The following is a 21,931-nucleotide window of genomic DNA, read 5'->3' as shown; positions in this document are numbered from 1 at the left end:
TTCTGAAATGCAATTAGTGACGACAGATGGATTTTAGAAAATAGGAAAATTATGTTGAAAAATTGACAATTCACTGAAAACTACCATTTTCCTGAAAAACTTTATGTTCCAAGCTTCAAAATGAGGGGTCATTTATTAAGATCCGTTCAGCCGTTTTCCCGTAATTTCCATTACCAGTTCAAATTATATAGTATGAAAACTGTATTTAATAAGAAAAGCCTTCTTGACTAGTAATCGTCCATAGAGTTCAATGAAGATTGTATAGTTGGCACAATTGGTAACAAGAGAACAGCTCATCATAGCACACTACTGCCATCTAGCGGAATATTTGTAATGATGAGATGATACAATAATACATTTTCAAGTCAGTTTAGTATTTTATTAAGTAAATTAATATTTTCTTGTCTTAGAGTACTTTATTTCTTCTGATCTTTATATACTTACATAATCATATACTTTCTTCTAATCGTGTAATAGTCAATTAAATCCCACTCGAGTTTTGATTTTCTCTGGATAAATCAAAATCTCTAGTGAGATTACTGTAGACAAATAACATGAGTTATTTTGTGTTTATAGACGATTATAAATCATGAAAGAAGATGGCAGATGGACATGTACACAATGATTTCGGAAATATGGACTTGTTTATGACCAATAAAGAACAAAATCCTTTTGCCGTCATGAGGTTCATATTAACACAAACAAAAATTCGAATATTTTCGATAACGCCATTCGATTTCTATCGTTTCAGTACATAGGTAATACTGTGCTGTATTTGATTCTTGAATGCTCAAACATTTCACGAAACACTTGCTTGTACAAATCAGCTAATCTGCACCAATTGAATTGATCTCCCAGACTTGAATCTTGAAGAGGGAGTTATTTAGTAGGTCTCAACGACATCCATTGTATTTTATCGGACTTCGCTTTCCTGAGCCAATCATATGATTCACATTCTGGAAGAACTATGCGGCAAGTCTTCATCGTTTTCTGGGTCAACGAAGACAGGATTCATGAACCCTGCAGGTCTGAGTCTGTCAGCTTTGTTTCCTGTTGAAATGGAAGCGAATTTCAGTTACAGTTGTATTCTCAAATACGTGATGTAAACTGAGAGAAAACTGAAAATTAAACACAATAGTAATTAGAAGCTAATAACGAAGTTGAACAAGAAATACACTTCAATAACGTAGAGTAGACCACAATGCTGTAAATCAGGCTTTAGACAATGAAGGTTATCGCTTCGAAACTAGTCAGCCAGGAAATTTCCTAATAAAGTTAAGACAGTAAAGAACGTATTTTGTGTTTTTCTCGTGTTAAATTTTACGTTACCTGCTTAACATGTTTCGGCCTGCTATTGGCCATCTTCAGAACTGGCTGTTGCTGGTCTTGGCGCCTTTTGTTTTGTTTCCTGTGGGGTGTGTTTGTGTAGTGTAATGTGGAGTCAAAAAGTGTGTATGTTCTGAAATTGAGTTGTGTGTTGAGAATTTCATTTGGATGTGTTTTTGTGTGTCTGTATATTTCGGATTGTTCTAGTGTGTTGAGTTTCTGGCTTTTTGGTTGGATGTGTAGAATTTCCATGTCTGTGTTGATGTCTCTGTATGTTTGGTTAGCATTTGTGATGTGTTCTGCATATGTGGAGGTGTTTTGTAATTTTGATATGGTTGTGATGTGTTCTTTGTAACGTGTTTGAAATGATCTGCCTGTCTGTCCTATGTAGAAGTTGTTGCAGGTGTTGCATTTGAGTTTGTATACGCCTGTGTGGATGTATTTGTTTGTTTGTGTTGTTTGTGTGTTGAGATGTTTTTGTAGAGTGTTATTTGTTCTGTATGCGATGTTGTAATTTAATTTCTTGACACACTATATGCATTTCTGGATTCGCCCATACGTTCTACATGCCCTGCCCATCTCAAACGTCTGGATTTAATGTTCCTAATTATGTTAGTTGAAGAATACAATGCGTGCAGTTCTGTGTTTCTCCATTCTCCTGTAACTTCATCCCTCTTAGCCCCAAATATTTTCCTAAGGACTTTATTCTCGAACACCCTTAACCTCTTTTCCTGTCTCAAAGTGAGAGTCCAAGTTTCACAACCATACAAATAAACACTGGTATGAGTAATATGGGTAATAAAAGGGAACCTTACCGATGTCTAGTGATAGGTAGAAGAATAAATTCCTTTTGTATGGCTGTTAACATTTTATGGACAATATGATTATGTCTCGTGACGAGAATATTGTACGAAATGGAAATATAAAAATTGGAAATTTATCTTTTGAAGAGGTGGAGAAGTTCAAATACCTTGGAGCAACAGTAACAAATATAAATGACACTCGGGAGGAAATTAAACACAGAATAAATATGGGAAATGCCTGTTATTATTCGGTTGAGAAACTTTTATCATCCAGTCCGCTGTCAAAAAATCTGAAAGTTAGAATTTATAAAACAGTTATATTACCGGTTGTTCTTTATGGTTGTGAAACTTGGACTCTCACTTTGAGAGAGGAACATAGGTTAAGGGTGTTTGAGAATAAGGTTCTTAGGAAATATTTGGGGCTAAGAGGGATGAAGTTACAGGAGAACGGAGAAAGTTACACAACACGGAACTGCACGCATTGTATTCTTCACCTGACATAATTAGGAACATTAAATCCAGACGTTTGAGATAGGCAGGGCATGTAGCACGTATGGACGAATCAGAAATGCATATAGAGTGTTAGTTGGGAGGCCGAGGGAAAAAGACCTTTAGGGAGGCCGAGACGTAGATAGGAAGATAATATTAAAATGGATTTGAGGGAGGTGGGATATGATGGTAGAGACTGGATTAATCTTGCTCAGGATAGGGATCAATGGCGGGCTTATGTGAGGGCGGTAATGAACCTCCGGGTTCCTTAAAAGCCAGTAAGTAAGTAAGTATGATTATAAGAAAGTTAGCATTCATAATTAATTATATCAGTTTTAATAAATTATCAAGGAGGGAAATGGGGAATGTTTCACAAGGAGTTTGAACTTAACTTACTTTTGCTATATCTGCCTCTGTGTTGGGTGCGGATTGGCTGTAGGTCTGGCGTTGCCTGTGGCGACGGGGATGACGATACAGGAGGGAATGTGTTCCATCCCAAGGGGTGATATCCAGGCTCATTGTGCATGGATATATCTAGCCCTGGAATTCATTTAAAATTTGATGAGTTGTAATACAGGGAAAACGACTGAAACCTGTCACTATAATCGCCAGTCAGAAGTTATGTTTAGAGCCCTGCCTTTGGTCACCCAAACGCTCCAAGCAACCCCCAGCAGTGTACGTGTATATAGAGTATAGCTCCGTGCACCACCCCTACCTGCACAGTTGCGTTGTGCTGTTCAGTGAATGAAGTACGCTGTCAACATGCCAAAACAAACCAACGGTAGGCGCTTGACGATCAGCGCTCTGATAGAAGAATTTGGTAACGAGTGTTTCACGCAGGAAGAAGAAAACATTTTCTGTAAGGTATGTAACATAAAAATAAAAACCAACAAACGGCGTTTTATAGAGTAAAATTGCAACACTAAAACACATGTTACACGTGTAAAAGAATTGTCCAAAAAACATGGAAACGTGCTTTCCAGTTCCGACTTTCCCGCTAATCGGTCTGAATTTTACCATGACTTGTTTGAAATGTTGGTATTAGCGGATATTCCACTTGAAAAGATGGAAAATAGTCAAGAATTCATGGAAAAATATACAGAAAGAAAACTTCCTTTTGCAATAACATTACGTAGATATCATTTACTGCCCTGGTATGAAAATGTGGTAGCTCGTATAAGGGAATCTCAAAATGTTTATGATAGTTCCTTGTAATGCATAGACGCTCGTAAAGTTCATAGAAGATATAGTTTTGTTTTATAAGATGTATGTCTTTTGAACTAATAATTCCAACCTGTACGACGTCTACAGTATGTAATTGCAATGTATTTATTGTAAAAATAATATTTGTTTGACTTAAAAGAAATAGTTTATTCTTATTGAGTCTTGTAAAATAATAATTTGTCGCATGAGTATGTAACAATATTGGTCGTACAGTAATATTGTTATTGAAATTATATAATTTTGTTAACGTAAATATAATTTATTTTAATGGGTTAAATTAAAATATGAAAAAACAATATCTTCTTTTCAGGATATAAAATAAGCGTCATCAAATTTTTCAAATCAATATAATATAATATAATACATTCACTTCTCCTTCTCTTCGAAATCTTGAACTCTTCTATTCCTTCGTACCTGTCGTCTCGCTTCACTTACCTTTCTTCCCACCATAATCTGAACACACGCTCTCGTCATGAAACAATACTAACAATACCATCCCATCGCACCTCCTCATACTCATCTTCTTTCACAATAGCCCTGCCAAGACTCTGGAATTCGCTACCTGCTAGCATCAGGGACTGTCGAAATAAAATTGAATTCAAACGAAAACTTACTAGGCACTTGGTCAGTAATTGAGACTCGTTCAGACATGGTTTCTTGTAAATAGTTCTCTTAATCTATCACAAAATATTTCAATATCCGGTAATTTCATCACTATAGAATTTTGTTATTGTAGGTTTAATTTGTAATTTAGTAAATACAAAAATATTCTTTGTTCTTAACTTCTATGATAAAATGTCTAGCTTTCATTAATCAGGTAATCTTGTCGTACTTCAATTTTTATTGTAATTGCAATTGTAAATTTAATGTTAATTGTAATTTTATTGTTCATATTATAGTTGTAATCCCCTGGTAGAGGGGCAGAGAAGGCCTGCCGGCCTTATCTCTACCAGGTTAAATAAATAAATACTAAAATAAAAAAATAAAATACTATAAATAAACATACAAAATAAAAAAAAAATGTGCACATTTGATGCAACTTTTCTCTTCATACATCTAATCATTTTGTACTTTTCAAAGTCTTAATTGCCAACTATTACACAAAATTAATATCTTTTAACATATCCTTTGGCTTTAAAAATCTCCTCACATTTTCTTTTCATTGAAGAGACAAGTTTCTTGCAAACCTCTGGAGTGATATTCTGCCATTCTTCTGCCACTATTCTTTTGAGTTCCGGAATGGATGTTACCTTGCTATTTCGTAGCTTCCTTTTCAAAATTGACCACAAATGTTCGATAGAATTTAAATCCCCTGATTGAAGTGGCATTTTGAGTTGATGGGGAACGTTCAAAATGAGCCAGGTCTTGACGATTTTGGCTGTGTGTTTAGGGTCGTTATCATGTTAAAATACATAACTACCCTGGAAGCCCATTTTTTTAGCGCTTTCTTTCAAATTTTTCACAAGAATACTTGTGTACGTCATTTTATCCATAATTCCATCAATGTTATGTTTTATTTAACGACGCTCGCAACTGCAGAGGTTATATCAGCGTCGCCGGATGTGCCGGAATTTTGTCCCGCAGGAGTACTCTTACATGCCAGTAAATCTACTGACATGAGCCTATCACATTTAAGCACACTTAAATGCCATCGACCTGGCCCGGGATCGAACCCGCAACCTTGGGCATAGAAGGCCAGCGCTATACCAACTTGCCAACCAGGGCGACTAATTCCATCAATTCCATCAATGAAGTGTACGTTTCCGACTCCAGAGGAAGACATACAGGCCAATATCATGATGGAACCACCTCCGTGTTTTACAGTAGGAATAGATTTTCTTTTTCTAAAGGCAGAGTTTGCCTTCCTCCACAGTCTGTTGCAACCATCTGCGCCGAAAAGATTTATCTTCGTCTCGTCGGACCATATTACATGATACCAATAGTCCTCCTCTTTAGAAACGTGTTGGTTTGCAAATAGAAGTCTTTTTATTTTATTTGACTCACTAATAAAAGGTTTCTTACGTGGAACCCTGCCACGATATACCCGTGTTTTCACAGTACACGACGATTGGTCTAGTTAGAAATTTCTTTTCCTATAGTGTGTTGGACTTGTGAACACAGTTTTTCAACACTTAATCTAGGGTCACGTCGAATTTGTTGTACAATGTATCTTTCGTCCCTTTCATTTAATATTCTTTCTTTTGGTTTTCGCCTAAAATTCTTCCAAAACCCATCATATTTAAATCTGTTTGTTTGAACTATTGAATGTGTATGTCCAACAATTTTACTTATTTCCCGTAAAGACTTGCCTTTAAGGGCAAGTTGAACAATAACTTTCTTCAGATCTTCTGAAAGCTGCTTTCGCTTCGCCATCTCGTACACTACTGTCATGCTTGTAAAAATGTAAACAAGGGAAGCCACCACTCAGCAGTAGCAAGCACGAACCGGTTAGTGTATTTTGGAACGGTGAGATAGGGCAAGACTTGTAAGTGTACGAACAGAAAAGTTGCATATTCAACACAACGAATAATGGAGATTTCTTTTTAAAATAACAACAAATGTTTTAAAGATACATTATAATTAAATCTAGTAGCGAATATTATGAATAAACTACACACAATTATATATGTAAAGAAGGAAACAAAATTTTTATCTTATTTGACAGTTAAAACATACATAAGGGCTGTACGAAAAAGAATGTTATATACTGTACATTTTTTTTATTATAGTCGGTTATTTTACGACGCTTTATCAACAGCTTAGGTTATTTAGCGTCTGAATGAGATGAAGATGATAATGCCTGTGAAATGAGTCCGAGGTCCAGCACCGATAGTTACCCAGCATTTGTACGGATTGGGTTGAGGGAAAACCCCGGAAAAAACATCAACCAGGTAACTTGCCCCGACCGGGAATCGAACCCGGGCCACCTGGTTTCGCGGCCAGGCGCGCGAGGTTAGAAATGCTCGACTAATACCTAACTTGTATCCAAAGTGACTAAAGGCAGGGCTCTAGTTATGTATGTAGTTTACACTTTTATCTTGAGTTGCCTAGGATACGAGTACACATCGCTTAATAAATACCAGAATTTACAAAATGATTGGCACGTGTAAGATACGAAAGTAAATATATTTAATTAAGTAATACATAATCTAATCATGCGTCCCTCGTCTTGGTGTCATATCGTGGTCCATGCCGTGGTCCCTATCGTGATCCTTGTCGTGGTCCATGTCATAGCGCTGTCGCAGATAGTAAGGAACCCAGGACGATTGTGAGGCACAGTACGTACCTACTCTTTCCTCCTCTTCTGTAACTCGAAGTATTCCCAGCAGCTGCAATATCCCGAACATGATGCAAGACGTGACAACTCCCCAACCGATGATGGCGAGAGCACCAATCAGATTATACGCTAAAAACTGAAATTTCAAAGTCTCATTGTTTTCAGCATAATAATATTGTACTATATATTGAGTTATTTTATAACTTAAAATAATGAATTACAAGAGACATTGCATTAAACATTTGAATAGTGTTTCAGTGAAACGTAATAATAATAATAATAATAATAATAATAATAATAATAATAATTAGAGCAGTGCAAAGATAGCAGTTGTTCGACACACCGGCAACAGGGCAAGGGTTGTAAATTCACCTGTGTACCTGCAGAGGTCTGACTCTGCGGTACACAGGATAGCTGCAAGCAGTAGGTACAGCGTAGTAAAGCTAACGTCAGTACTGAAGAAACAAGAACAGTTCGGTTCTAGTGTTACGATGCCTAAGGCGGAGCAAATTCGTTCGGCAAAGTTAAGAGACTTAATTCCGAATATGGTGATATTTTTGTTAATTGATTCAAGCATAAAACAAATTGGAATACATTGAATCGAATTACGGGTTTATTCGTGATTGTATAACAGCTTTAGAAAAGTCTGGTACAAAACTGGTTGATCAGATTTCCCTACTGCGAAATATCTGGAAGAAAGTGACTCAAGTAGACGATAAAATTTGTAAAATAATATCTGCGAAAATAACAAATAAGTTGAAAAAAATGGTGGATATTATAAACTCTGAAAGATTAGTGACAGTATTTCTGGAGATAAGGATTCCTTTGAAGAACTAACAGAAGTTGAAAAAAAAAATGTTTTACAGGATTTTACGTATGCCCCAGTTGTCTCAACAGACGTAGAAAGAAGCTTCTCCACATATAAGGCCATGCTATCAGATAGACGACAATCGTTTTCTGTTAATAACGTACAAATGTCATTTGTTGTGCACTGTAACAATATTTGGAAGAAATCAGATAACGTATCATATGTGCATTAATAAATCACAGTCATTGTAAAGAAAAGGAAAAACAAAAAACAATTGTTCAAGTGCTTTTGCGAATAGAATATCATGAACCCGTTACAAATAAACAGTGATTTTGTTTGCGTTCTGTATGAAATCATACATGTATACAGTATATTGTTTGTTTAGGATGAAATGGTTAATTAGTTTTGTAATTTTGAAATCTTACTAAAGTATCTGTAGGAAATTAATTGTAGAAACGTTAGAGAACTGTGTCATTTCTATTGTGTCGTCTGTACGTCAACACATCGTGTACCTGACAGTCCCTTGTACACAGGGAACACGCCAAGTAACGTCGGAACCCTTGCTATGATGCCATTCTGTCTGTCATGTGCTCCGTCTGCACCGCTCTAATAATAATAATAATAATAATAATAATAATAATAATAATAATAATAATAATAATAATAATAATAATGACAATGACAATACAGATAACTATAATGATGTTACATTGTAAGTACCTAAGAATAAATGGTAAATAATAATGATGCATAGTGATGATGATAATAATAATACGAGTAATAATAATGATGATGATGATGATGAAGTAGGAAAATAGTTCGACATAAACCAACCACAGTACCAATCAGTGAAAAGAGACAAGCAATAGGCCTATTACACTAATTTGGAATCAGTAAATACATATTGGTATAGATAGAGCTGTGACGTCGAATACGCTGGAAAAAAAAATTAAGTGTTCCTAGTAATATACACTGTAATTTTATGAGATAGAAGTAATAGTTGGTAAACAGCCAAATAGTCTAAATTCTTGACATATAAGAACTTGATGACAAATGAAATTCATGTGGTACACTCATACACACATACAGAGAGTCCCACTTAACTCTTTCACCTCCTCTAGCGTGTGAAATATTTCAGATATACACAAATCGACCATTGCAATTCAAATTACATCGAAAGGGACATCTGATACACCTGGTATATTTGTTGTACATGAAACAGTTTTCAAGATATTAGAGTCAACTTTCTTTTTTTTTTTTAATGGTAACCAACTATGTTTTGTATTGCAACTTTAAAATGCCCAAAAATTATTATATTTTGTTAGCTTAGAAGACGACCTGAAATTCTGAAAATGCTTAGGCTATGTGTACACAGGCGGAAAATTGTTGAACAAGATTTTATTTATTAAACGTTGTTGGATAATATTGTGTTGGGTTTATGAGTAGTCTCGCCCCTAGACATTGCTAAAATTCGTCGTCCCTTCTCATAAAGAAAATAATCTATGAAACAAAGAAAGAAACTGTAGAGAAATAACTAGAGATCGTCGGTCTGTCGACAGAACTGTTGCCGGTATACGGGTCCAATCTGATTACATCCTAGTCGTCGCATTGCTGTAGAACAGTCATATTAATTGATGCCCACAGGAGCAAGCGCGCGCTTTAGAGCCCAGGAGAGCCTGAGCGCTTTACAGCGGAAAGGAAAGAGACAGACGAAAGAGGTAGTATATGCCGCTTGGTCGAGCTATATTCAGGGATGGCCACCACTAATTCAATAGATAAAGGAAAGAGAACTTATTAAAACTGTATCCATGGTAATTTTTAGATTTGTTTGAGAAGTATAAGTGCATTATAAGAATGTAAGTTTTAATTTTAATGCTCATTTTTCACAAGTTTGATTTTTTTATTCAAAAGAAATATTTTTTCAACTTTTTTATAGAAATTTTCAGATATAGGCCTATTTATTTGTCTTCGTAAATCTATTAGGTATACCGTATATACGTATTACTGAAGATAGTGTATTGAAAATTTTGAAAATATTCGCTTGGAAATTGTTTGTAAGGAAATGAATTAACAAAGCAACTACTGTTACATCATAAGCAAAAGATACGTGCCCATGTGTTGTAAAAATGTCAGCTCTATAGCTTCAGCAGATTTCGAGAAAATAATTTAATATTCTGATGATAGGAAGTTGCTCACCAATATCACCTTAAAAGCATAATGCGATAAGAGTTTTGTTATGCAATATTAGTTACACTTAAAACAGATACAGTACCTAGGTAACTTTGCTTTGTACTGTAATATTGTTTTGATTAGTTTATTGATTACTTTTGTAAGGCTAAAGATACCACCAATATAAATTCCAACTTATCATGTCATACTCAATCTCTTTCTTTGGAATATCACTTTCTTTATGAATGATGTGTTTCATCCACTTAATACAGTATAATATTATACTACTATGGAATTTAAGTGAATATTCCTTCTTAACTCTCTATCATGTTATTAAGATTTAAAACACAAGTGCAATATTAAGAAATCAGTGTTAGTACTTTTGTTTTGCAGACAATATAGATAATATTAAACAGAAAGAAGCCATATAAAAATAACGACATAAAATTTCACGTTCCGTTTGAAGTTTGTGCACCACTGTTTTCTTAATCCAACAGGCTGCTTATTCATATACACAACCCTTCCTCTTTCCATATTTAGCGCTTGCTGCCCGCGCACGACGTCAAGGTCAGAAAAATGCGCTTGCTTTGACATCACTGCTGTAGACACTCCACAACTCTTTCAACAGCTCAGACAGTTTTGTTGCGTCGTTGCCTGTGTACACACACTGAATCAAACTTACTCAACACACTGTAACGACAACAATGTCGTTCAATAATTTGTCGCCCGTGCACACAATATTTTGCTTAAATAGATATAGCTAGTTCAGCATTACTATCACAACAATTTTGTTTGAAATTATAAATTCTCTACTTAGAAACTTGTAAAATCCGATAGCTTGTGATAAAAATGATAATTTTCTATATGAGGAAGATCACAGGCTGTGGATGTTAACAAAGGAGACGAATCAGTTCAAAGTTGATGTTTTCATCATTACCAAGGCGGACTCTCTAGTGGCCCCGTAGACGATTCCTCCGTGGCTGAAAAGGGGCGCAGACACGAGGCCCCAAAAGCCGCCTCCGACGTGGATTGCCGCAGCATCCAGGGGGTCGTCGACTGCAACAAGTCACAGAGAGTTAAGGTCCATTCACAATGAAAATTAAACATAACCTAACATAAACACAGAAGTTTGCGCCCTGGCTACCAAATGGGATCATTCACAATGATTCACATAAGCATTGACATAAACATTACCGTAAGACGTTAACATGAAAGTTTGCAAACTCCAAACTTTCATGCTTATTCTTACGTGATTTGCAAACAGAACACAATCGTGGAGCGCTGAAGTATTCGACAGAATATGAGGAAATGGCGTCGTTGTTATGTTTCCATGGTTACCAAGTATGTTGGCTGTTATATTTATGTTCCCATCGTGAATGATGGTATGACTTCTTGATTTTGCCGTAACGTTTATATTCTTAAGTTAACGCTTACGTTATGTTTAATTTTCATTGTGAATGAGCCTATAGTTGGCAGCGTGCTTTACACTTACAAATAATGTGAGGAACTTGAGAAGAGCTACAGACCTCTGCAGAAGATCACGAAGTAGTGCAGGAGTATGAATGTGAGCCCAGCTATGACTCCGGTCACGAAACAAGCCCAGAATTCCATCTTGTTGACTCCTGCGCACACGGATACCTGCAACACAATGCTTACGAAGACTAGCATTCGAATATTTTAGGTAATGATGATAGTGGCGTAGACGGAATGGAAACATAGCCTGAAGTGAAGGCTGTGAAATAGATGGGATATGAGTAAGAATTTTATAATTTTCTTGACGTAAAATAAAATTAAACGTAGGCTATGACATGAACAATACTTTCAGAGACATTATAAATAGGACAACCTTATTTCCGCTAATGCATGACTATTTTTATTCTTTAATGTCGTAGTGCATCACTTATTCATAGATTTCAAAAAGGCATATGACTTGGTTAAGAGAGAAGTTTTATATGATATTCTTATTGAATTTGGTATTCCCAAGAAACTAGTTCGATTAATTAAAATGTGTCTCAGTGAAACGTACAGCAGAATCCGTATAGGTCAGTTTCTGTCAGATGCATTTCCAATTCACTGCGGGCTAAAGCAAGGAGATGCACTATCACCTTTACTTTTTAACTTCGCTCTAGAGTATGCCATTAGGAAAGTCCAGGATAACAGAGAGGGTTTGGAATTGAACGGGTTACATCAGCTGCTTGTCTATGCGGATGACGTGAATATGTTAGGAGAAAATACACAAACGATTAGGGAAAACACGGAAATTTTACTTATAGCAAGTAAAGAGATAGGTTTGGAAGTAAATCCCGAAAAGACAAAGTATATGATTATGTCTCGTGACGAGAATATTGCACGAAATGGAAATATAAAAATTGGAAATTTATCTTTTGAAGAGGTGGAGAAGTTCAAATATCTTGGAGCAACAGTAACAAATATAAATGACACTCGGGAGGAAATTAAACGCAGAATAAATATGGGAAATGCGTGTTATTATTCGGTTGAGAAGCTCTTATCATCCAGTCTGCTGTCCAAAAATCTGAAAGTTAGAATTTATAAAACAGTTATATTGCCGGTTGTTCTGTATGGTTGTGAAACTTGGAGACTCTCACTTTGATAAAGAAACAGAAGTTAAGGGTATTTGAGAATAAGGTGCTTAGGAAAATATTTGGGGCTAAGAGGAATGAAGTTACAGGAGAATGGAGAAAGTTACACAACACAGAACTGCACGCATTGTATTCTTCATCTGACATAATTAGGAACATTAAATCCAGACGTTTGAGATGGGCAGGGCATGTAGCACGTATGGGCGAATCCAGAAATGCATATAGAGTGTTAGTTGGGAGGCCGGAGGGAAAAAGACCTTTGGGGAGGCCGAGACGTAGATGGGAAGATAATATTAAAATGAATTTGAGGGAGGTGGGATATGATGATAGAAAATGGATTAATCTTGCTTAGGATAGGGACCAATGGCGGGCTTATGTGAGGGCGGCAATGAACCTCCGGGTTCCTTAAAATCCAATAAGTAAATAAGTAAGTAAATAAGTGAAATACTGGAAATCTATAATATTCGAATGGTGTAATTTAAACTTCCCGCAACTTTCACAGACTTCTTTTATAAATTTGGCAACGTACATTCACCTGAAAGCGATGCAGTTTTCTCCATTCTCCTGTAACTTCATCCCTCTTAGCCCCAAATATTTTCCTTAGCACCTTATTCTCAAACACCCTTAACCTATCTTCCTCTCTCAAAGTGAGAGTCCAAGTTTCACAACCATAAAGAACAACCGGTAATATAACTGTTTTATAAATTCTAACTTTCAGATTTTTTGACAGCAGACTGGATGATAAAAGCTTCTCAACCGAATAATAACAGGCATTTCCCATATTTATTCTGCGTTTAATTTCCTCCCGAGTGTCATTTATATTTCTTACTGTTGCTCCAAGATATTTGAATTTTTCCACCTCTTCAAAAGATAAATCTCGAATTTTTATATTTCCATTTCGTACAATATTCTGGTCACGAGACATAATCATATACTTTGTCTTTTCGGGAGTTACTTCCAAATCTATCTCTTTACTTGCTTCAAGTAAAACTTCCGTTTTTTCCCTAATAGAATGTGGATTTTCTCCTAACATAAAGCGTATTCCGAATCTCATCGCTGAGCAATCTGATGGCATCACGGTGTTCCGAATTTCAACGATGACGTCATTGATGCTCCACCGGTGTCGCACCGGTGCCATCAGCTTGCAGAGGTGGTGGCAGTCTCCATCAGTGAATCTGATTGGTTCTTGTATAGGGCGGGAATTAGCAGACGAATGACATCGTGCACTGTTGTGTCATGGCGGTGTGTTCTGCTGTATTGTTTGTAATGAGCACAACGTAAAAAACTATACGTTAATGGCTTATGAGCGAACATGTCAACGGACCAGTTATTACTACCGGTTCAAGAAATAAATTGTTTATGCTCTCTTATCTTTGAACGAAATGACAGTATGGAAATTTCGGAAAATCTTGCTAGCGTAGCACAGACAACTTGTACAGCATCGAACCTTCCAGCAGCTTTGTTCCTTTTCGCTGCAGCGTGACGTCATTGTTGTCCACCGGTTCGGTGAGATTCGGAATACGCTGATATTCACGTCATCCGCATAAACAAGAAGCTGATGTCACCCGTTCAATTCCAAACCCTGCCTGTTATCCTGGACTTTCCTAATGGCATATTCTAGAGCGAAGTTAAAAAGTAAAGGTGATAGTGCATCTCCTTGCTTTAGCCCGCAGTGAATTGGAAAACAGTAGTAGTAGTAGTAGTAGTAGTAGTAGTAGTAGTAATAGTAGTAGTAGTAGTAGTAGTAGTAGTAGTAGTAGTAGGCCTAATAATAATAATAATAATAATAATAATTATGATGATGAGGAGGAGGAGAAGGAGGAAGAGGAAGAGGGAATTAATTTTGCCTTGGGATACATTTCTCTCTGTTGGCAACCATGAGTTTAGTTGCTACTTGACTCCAACTTGGCGTGGAACAGTACGCTCTTCCTCACCATGCCTGTGAACGCTGCGTTGAGCGTGAGGCTGAAGCTCCAGGCCGCTGTCCCGAAGAGGCCCAGCTTGGCGCAGGCCAGGATGGTAACTGCTCCGCCGCTCGCAGCCAGCAGCGTGCAGATGGTCACGTGGGCCACAATCGCGCCGTCTCCAGGGTTCGCGATGGAGCCCTGCGCACCTCCGTTGAAGGACAGGAACCCCACGATGATCAGCATGCCCCCGATCCCTGTCAACTTCGAAGCAGTTGCTATCAATGTGTGAGCAAACCACGGCCCTCTTTCATTGTCACATCTTACTTTTTTTCCTTATAGACTATGAAAATTTGGTGTCCTTTCGATTCCAATGATAATATATAAGTACTTTAAATGTTTTTCAGTTGTCATTGTTGTGGTTGTTGTAGTTGTGACTCGTGATAAAAGTAGGCCTACTCGTAGTATATGTTGTAGGTTTTATGGTTATAGGTATCGGTAGTTGTAATTTCAGGTTATGTCACAGTCACGAAGCTCAATACGTAGGGAATATGCATCCATAGTTGCTAACCACTAGGATCGCTAGTATCGCCTCATTACAGACAATGCGGATTAGAATATAAGTAAATCTTTTTAGTTAAAGTAGTTAAGAGTTTTTTGGAGGTTATTTTATTATTTTTGGGTGAAATCTTAATATTTATTATGACTTTATTTCATTTGAGGCTATGAAATCTTTTGTTTTAAACTAGGATTAGATACCCTATTATTTTAGATATAAATTATTTTTAACTGGCACAGTCTATTGTTCCTCAACAACTCAAGCTTCGTGACTGTATATACTAGATTGTGGTTGTGTGATTATAGTATTAATGATTATAGTTGTGATCGTAATAGTTCGTGTGGTAGTTGTCATTGTAACAGTTATTGTTGTGGTAGTTGTCATTGTAACAGTTATTGTTGTGGTAGTTGCCATTGTAACAGTTATTGTTGTGGTAGTTGTCATTGTAACAGTTATTGTTGTGGTAGTTGTCATTGTAACAGTTATTGTTGTGGTAGTTGCCATTGTAACAGTTATTGTTGTGGTAGTTGTCATTGTAACAGTTATTGTTGTGGTAGTTGTCATTGTAACAGTTATTGTTGTGGTAGTTGCCATTGTAACAGTTATTGTTGTGGTAGTTGTCATTGTAACAGTTATTGTTGTGGTAGTTGCCATTGTAACAGTTATTGTTGTGGTAGTTGTCATTGTAACAGTTATTGTTGTGGTAGTTGCCATTGTAACAGTTATTGTTGTGGTAGTTGTCATTGTAACAGTTATTGTTGTGGTAGTTGTCATTGTAACAGTTATTGTTGTGGTAGTTGCCATTGTAACAGTTATTGTTGTGGTAGTTGTCATTGTAACAGTTATTGTTGTGGTAGTTGCCATTGTAACAGTTATTGTTGTGGTAGTTGTCATTGTAACAGTTATTGTTGTGGTAGTTGTCATTGTAACAGTTATTGTTGTGGTAGTTGTCATTGTAACAGTTATTGTTGTGGTAGTTGTCATTGTAACAGTTATTGTTGTGGTAGTTGTCATTGTAACAGTTATTGTTGTGGTAGTTGCCATTGTAACAGTTATTGTTGTGGTAGTTGCCATTGTAACAGTTATTGTTGTGGTAGTTGTCATTGTAACAGTTATTGTTGTGGTAGTTGCCATTGTAACAGTTATTGTTGTGGTAGTTGCCATTGTAACAGTTATTGTTGTGGTAGTTGCCATTGTAACAGTTATTGTTGTGGTAGTTGCCATTGTAACAGTTATTGTTGTGGTAGTTGTCATTGTAACAGTTATTGTTGTGGTAGTTGCCATTGTAACAGTTATTGTTGTGGTAGTTGCCATTGTAACAGTTATTGTTGTGGTAGTTGCCATTGTAACAGTTATTGTTGTGGTAGTTGTCATTGTAACAGTTATTGTTGTGGTAGTTGCCATTGTAACAGTTATTGTTGTGGTAGTTGCCATTGTAACAGTTATTGTTGTGGTAGTTGCCATTGTAACAGTTATTGTTGTGGTAGTTGCCATTGTAACAGTTATTGTTGTGGTAGTTGTCATTGTAACAGTTATTGTTGTGGTAGTTGTCATTGTAACAGTTATTGTTGTGGTAGTTGTCATTGTAACAGTTATTGTTGTGGTAGTTGTCATTGTAACAGTTATTGTTGTGGTAGTTGTCATTGTAACAGTTATTGTTGTGGTAGTTGCCATTGTAACAGTTATTGTTGTGGTAGTTGTCATTGTAACAGTTATTGTTGTGGTAGTTGCCATTGTAACAGTTATTGTTGTGGTAGTTGTCATTGTAACAGTTATTGTTGTGGTAGTTGTCATTGTAACAGTTATTGTTGTGGTAGTTGCCATTGTAACAGTTATTGTTGTGGTAGTTGTCATTGTAACAGTTATTGTTGTGGTAGTTGTCATTGTAACAGTTATTGTTGTGGTAGTTGCCATTGTAACAGTTATTGTTGTGGTAGTTGCCATTGTAACAGTTATTGTTGTGGTAGTTGTCATTGTAACAGTTATTGTTGTGGTAGTTGCCATTGTAACAGTTATTGTTGTGGTAGTTGCCATTGTAACAGTTATTGTTGTGGTAGTTGTCATTGTAACAGTTATTGTTGTGGTAGTTGTCATTGTAACAGTTATTGTTGTGGTAGTTGTCATTGTAACAGTTATTGTTGTGGTAGTTGTCATTGTAACAGTTATTGTTGTGGTAGTTGTCATTGTAACAGTTATTGTTGTGGTAGTTGCCATTGTAACAGTTATTGTTGTGGTAGTTGCCATTGTAACAGTTATTGTTGTGGTAGTTGTCATTGTAACAGTTATTGTTGTGGTAGTTGTCATTGTAACAGTTATTGTTGTGGTAGTTGCCATTGTAACAGTTATTGTTGTGGTAGTTGCCATTGTAACAGTTATTGTTGTGGTAGTTGTCATTGTAACAGTTATTGTTGTGGTAGTTGTCATTGTAACAGTTATTGTTGTGGTAGTTGCCATTGTAACAGTTATTGTTGTGGTAGTTGTCATTGTAACAGTTATTGTTGTGGTAGTTGTCATTGTAACAGTTATTGTTGTGGTAGTTGTCATTGTAACAGTTATTGTTGTGGTAGTTGTCATTGTAACAGTTATTGTTGTGGTAGTTGCCATTGTAACAGTTATTGTTGTGGTAGTTGTCATTGTAACAGTTATTGTTGTGGTAGTTGTCATTGTAACAGTTATTGTTGTGGTAGTTGCCATTGTAACAGTTATTGTTGTGGTAGTTGCCATTGTAACAGTTATTGTTGTGGTAGTTGTCATTGTAACAGTTATTGTTGTGGTAGTTGCCATTGTAACAGTTATTGTTGTGGTAGTTGCCATTGTAACAGTTATTGTTGTGGTAGTTGTCATTGTAACAGTTATTGTTGTGGTAGTTGTCATTGTAACAGTTATTGTTGTGGTAGTTGTCATTGTAACAGTTATTGTTGTGGTAGTTGTCATTGTAACAGTTATTGTTGTGGTAGTTGTCATTGTAACAGTTATTGTTGTGGTAGTTGTCATTGTAACAGTTATTGTTGTGGTAGTTGCCATTGTAACAGTTATTGTTGTGGTAGTTGCCATTGTAACAGTTATTGTTGTGGTAGTTGTCATTGTAACAGTTATTGTTGTGGTAGTTGTCATTGTAACAGTTATTGTTGTGGTAGTTGCCATTGTAACAGTTATTGTTGTGGTAGTTGTCATTGTAACAGTTATTGTTGTGGTAGTTGTCATTGTAACAGTTATTGTTGTGGTAGTTGCCATTGTAACAGTTATTGTTGTGGTAGTTGTCATTGTAACAGTTATTGTTGTGGTAGTTGTCATTGTAACAGTTATTGTTGTGGTAGTTGTCATTGTAACAGTTATTGTTGTGGTAGTTGTCATTGTAACAGTTATTGTTGTGGTAGTTGCCATTGTAACAGTTATTGTTGTGGTAGTTGTCATTGTAACAGTTATTGTTGTGGTAGTTGCCATTGTAACAGTTATTGTTGTGGTAGTTGTCATTGTAACAGTTATTGTTGTGGTAGTTGCCATTGTAACAGTTATTGTTGCGGTAGTTGTCATTGTAGTAGTTGAATCGGTTATTTTTTAAGCTCCGTAAGTGAAGAATTGTAAACTTGTGGAAAACGAAAAAAATATATATAATAATTTATAAACTAGGATGTATTTGTAAAATTTTTTGCTCTGAAAGTTAAATATTGAGTGAATAAGTCACGGAAGCATGCCATTACCATCTATATAATATTAAATTTGCTGCAAGTCAAGTTAAAATGTTCATGACTTAAGGGATTTATAAAAGTAATGCATAATATTTTGTTTTTATATTAAGAAAATTAATAAATTCAGACTTCATGTATTAAGTATCATATGTGTTGCAATAACTTGTTTACTTACATTGTTCAAATACACAAAATGTTAGAAATATTTAAATTATTAATAAGTTGTGTTGAGGCACACGAGAAAAAACATATTTTATGAAACTACACAGAAAATGTTTGAGGAATGGAGATTCTCACTTCATCTATCTTCAGTTATGTCCCAATTATTACACACTCTTCGAGAAACTTTGAATTTCCTCTTCATTAGGTAAATATCCCTGAAAATTTCTCAAATCCACGATTTTCTTTACATTTATTGGAAGACAGTCCAAGTATGTTCTTTTTTGGGCATCACAATGGCTGTCTTAATCTTTTCACACGTATGCAAATTATTATTTTTTATTCCCTTTTTCTTTTTAACGGGTTTATTTATCGCACTGTCGCCTGCTTTAAACATGTTGGCATAGTATAAACAATCAGGACGAATACTACTACAAATTTAATACACAACTTGCTTCACTGAGTGACTTGCATGTTACCAACAGCTGCCTACAGGGAACACATTCTGGTTGGAGGATTAATTCGTTAGATGACTTTTATGTTTTACACAAAAATAAAATATATCTTGACCACTGCTTCGTGACCATGCCTATCAATTCCCGCTGTGAGAGAGTGACAAAGCTAGTACCGTACGTTACCAGGGTCAAGTCTTGATTGCCGCGCTCTGTAGAAGCGGTAAGTACAAGGAACCCAGTGCAGGCTACAGGCTAGCCTTCGAGCCCGATCTCCTTACCAATGAAAAAAAGAATCCATGAGAATAAGAGATAGGCCTATATCTCTACGTCCATATCGAATCTTGCCCACTAGATATGTACTCGTAGATGGAATCGCCACCACTTACTTACTTACAAATGGCTTTTAAGGAATCCGAAGGTTCATTGCCGCCCTCACATAAGCCCGCCAGCGGTCCCTATCCTGTGCAAGATTAATCCAGTCTCTATCATCATATCCCACCTCCCTCAAATCCATTTTAATATTATCCTCCCATCTACGTCTCGGCCTCCCTAAAGGTCTTTTTCCCTCCGGTCTCCCAACTAACACTCTATATGCATTTCTGGATTCGCCCATACGTGCTACATGCCCTGCCCATCTCAAACGTCTAGATTTAATGTTCCTAATTATGTCAGGTGAAGAATACAATGCGTGCAGTTCTGTGTTGTGTAACTTTCTCCATTCTCCTGTAACTTCATCCCTCTTAGCCCCAAATATTTTCCTTAGCACCTTATTCTCAAACACCCTGAACCTATGTTCCTCTCTCAGAGTGAGAGTCCAAGTTTCACAACCATAAAGAACAACCGGTAATATAACTGTTTTATAAATTCTAACTTTCAGATTTTTGGACAGCAGACTGGATGATAAGAGCTTCTCAACCGAATAATAACAGGCATTTCCCATATTTATTCTGCGTTTAATTTCCTCCCGAGTGTCATTTATATTTGTTACTGTAGCTCCAAGATATTTGAATTTTTCCACCTCTTCGAAGGATAAATCTCCAATTTTTATATTTCCATTTCGTACAATATTCTGGTCACGAGACATAATCATATACTTTGTCTTTTCGGGATTTACTTCCAAACCTATCGCTTTACTTGCTTCAAGTAAAATTTCCGTGTTTTCCCTAATCGTTTGTGTATTTTCTCCTAACATATTCACGTCATCCGCATAGACAAGCAGCTGATGTAACCCGTTAAATTCCAAACCCTGCCTGTTATCCTGAACTTTCCTAATGGCATATTCTAGAGCGAAGTTAAAAAGTAAAGGTGATAGTGCATCTCCTTGCTTTAGCCCGCAGTGAATTGGAAAAGCATCAGATAGAAACTGACCTATACGGACTCTGCTGTATGTGGAGAATGTAAATATATTACGTACCGGAACAGAATGTCCACGTATTTCTTGCTTCTCAGAGTCGGATTTTCCGAAGCGACCCATTCTGGGCCCTATCAAGATGGCGGCGATAAAGGAACAGACCCCACCCAGCAAGTACACGGGCCCACTGCCTGAGAAGTCCACGAATCCAAGCTTGTTGAGCCAGCCTTCGCTTGTCCAGGTCCAGTGCGTTACGATGGGGTAAATTATCCCTAAAACACAGAAATCGTTTACCATCAAACGCAGAGTTCCTCGAACTTGAGCATACCTGTTGAAAGCAGGCGTGTCCTACAGTATATCCAGCGAGTAGCAGATTGTTTTCGTTGATCTGAACTGGTGGAGTTTCGTACAGTACGTTAACTATTGTCGAGTTTAACAAAGGCTAGCTGTAGCCTTCTTATTAAAGGGAACTGATTCAATTTTTTTTCTGCTGTCAGTGATGTACACAGTGGTTAAGGCGTAACTTTAGCTCTATGTGGAAATGGAAATCATGTGTATGTAAGTTATTTATTCACACTGAAATGGTATATACCTGGTAGCAATAGTAACTAATTACACCCATTAATAACATTAACAATAAACACAATTAATAATACATTAATAATAATACTACTACTAATAACACTGATAATAATAATAATAATAATAATAATAATAATAATAATAATAATAATAATAACAACAAGAACAAGGAGCATCCTAAATTAAATGAAGCACGATCACTTAAAATAACATTTAAAATAAATCTAATTTGTATCTTAAACCTAAGTTCGAACTAAAACCCACGAGTATATGTTCATATCTGCACAAATACCTTTCAACACTACACTCATTTCGCTGACAACTCACTCATTGTACTGCAACTGCGACACATTTCACTGATTCTATCTTGATTTCACTAACATTTCAAAAACATTCCACTGTTCAAATACTTTGCACTGCCACTATAAACGATAAAACTTCACTGACACAAACACACTTCACTGACACAACACACTTCACTGACACAACACTTCAAATAACACAATTTCAATTACATCCTTTAAATACTGTGTATA

At 36.3% G+C, this 21,931-nt stretch overlaps 1 protein-coding gene across 2 annotated transcripts in view; it reads right to left on the bottom strand.

The window, feature by feature from the left end:
- Positions 1-927: 927 nt before the first annotated feature.
- The window catches only part of LOC138708732 (putative ammonium transporter 1), a 32,662-nt gene continuing 11,658 nt past the window's right edge, over positions 928-21,931 (bottom strand). The window contains exons 5-11 of one of the 2 annotated variants that reach the window (XM_069838858.1): positions 20,877-21,085; positions 14,631-14,864; positions 11,623-11,734; positions 11,034-11,152; positions 7,129-7,255; positions 3,015-3,158; positions 928-1,050 (exon numbers count right to left, since the gene is read on the bottom strand). In XM_069838858.1, coding sequence (XP_069694959.1) covers positions 950-1,050; positions 3,015-3,158; positions 7,129-7,255; positions 11,034-11,152; positions 11,623-11,734; positions 14,631-14,864; positions 20,877-21,085 — 1,046 coding nt within the window. In that variant the 3' untranslated portion in view covers positions 928-949. The remainder of the gene's footprint in view (positions 1,051-3,014; positions 3,159-7,128; positions 7,256-11,033; positions 11,153-11,622; positions 11,735-14,630; positions 14,865-20,876; positions 21,086-21,931) is intronic. The other variant, XM_069838859.1, reaches the window with a different exon arrangement.

This window comes from Periplaneta americana, chromosome 11, assembly GCF_040183065.1.
Source record: "Periplaneta americana isolate PAMFEO1 chromosome 11, P.americana_PAMFEO1_priV1, whole genome shotgun sequence".
In the NCBI taxonomy this organism is placed as follows: domain Eukaryota; kingdom Metazoa; phylum Arthropoda; class Insecta; order Blattodea; family Blattidae; genus Periplaneta; species Periplaneta americana.
The sequence above is the reverse complement of the archived record's forward strand: the minus strand, read 5'-3'. Positions and strand labels throughout refer to the sequence as shown.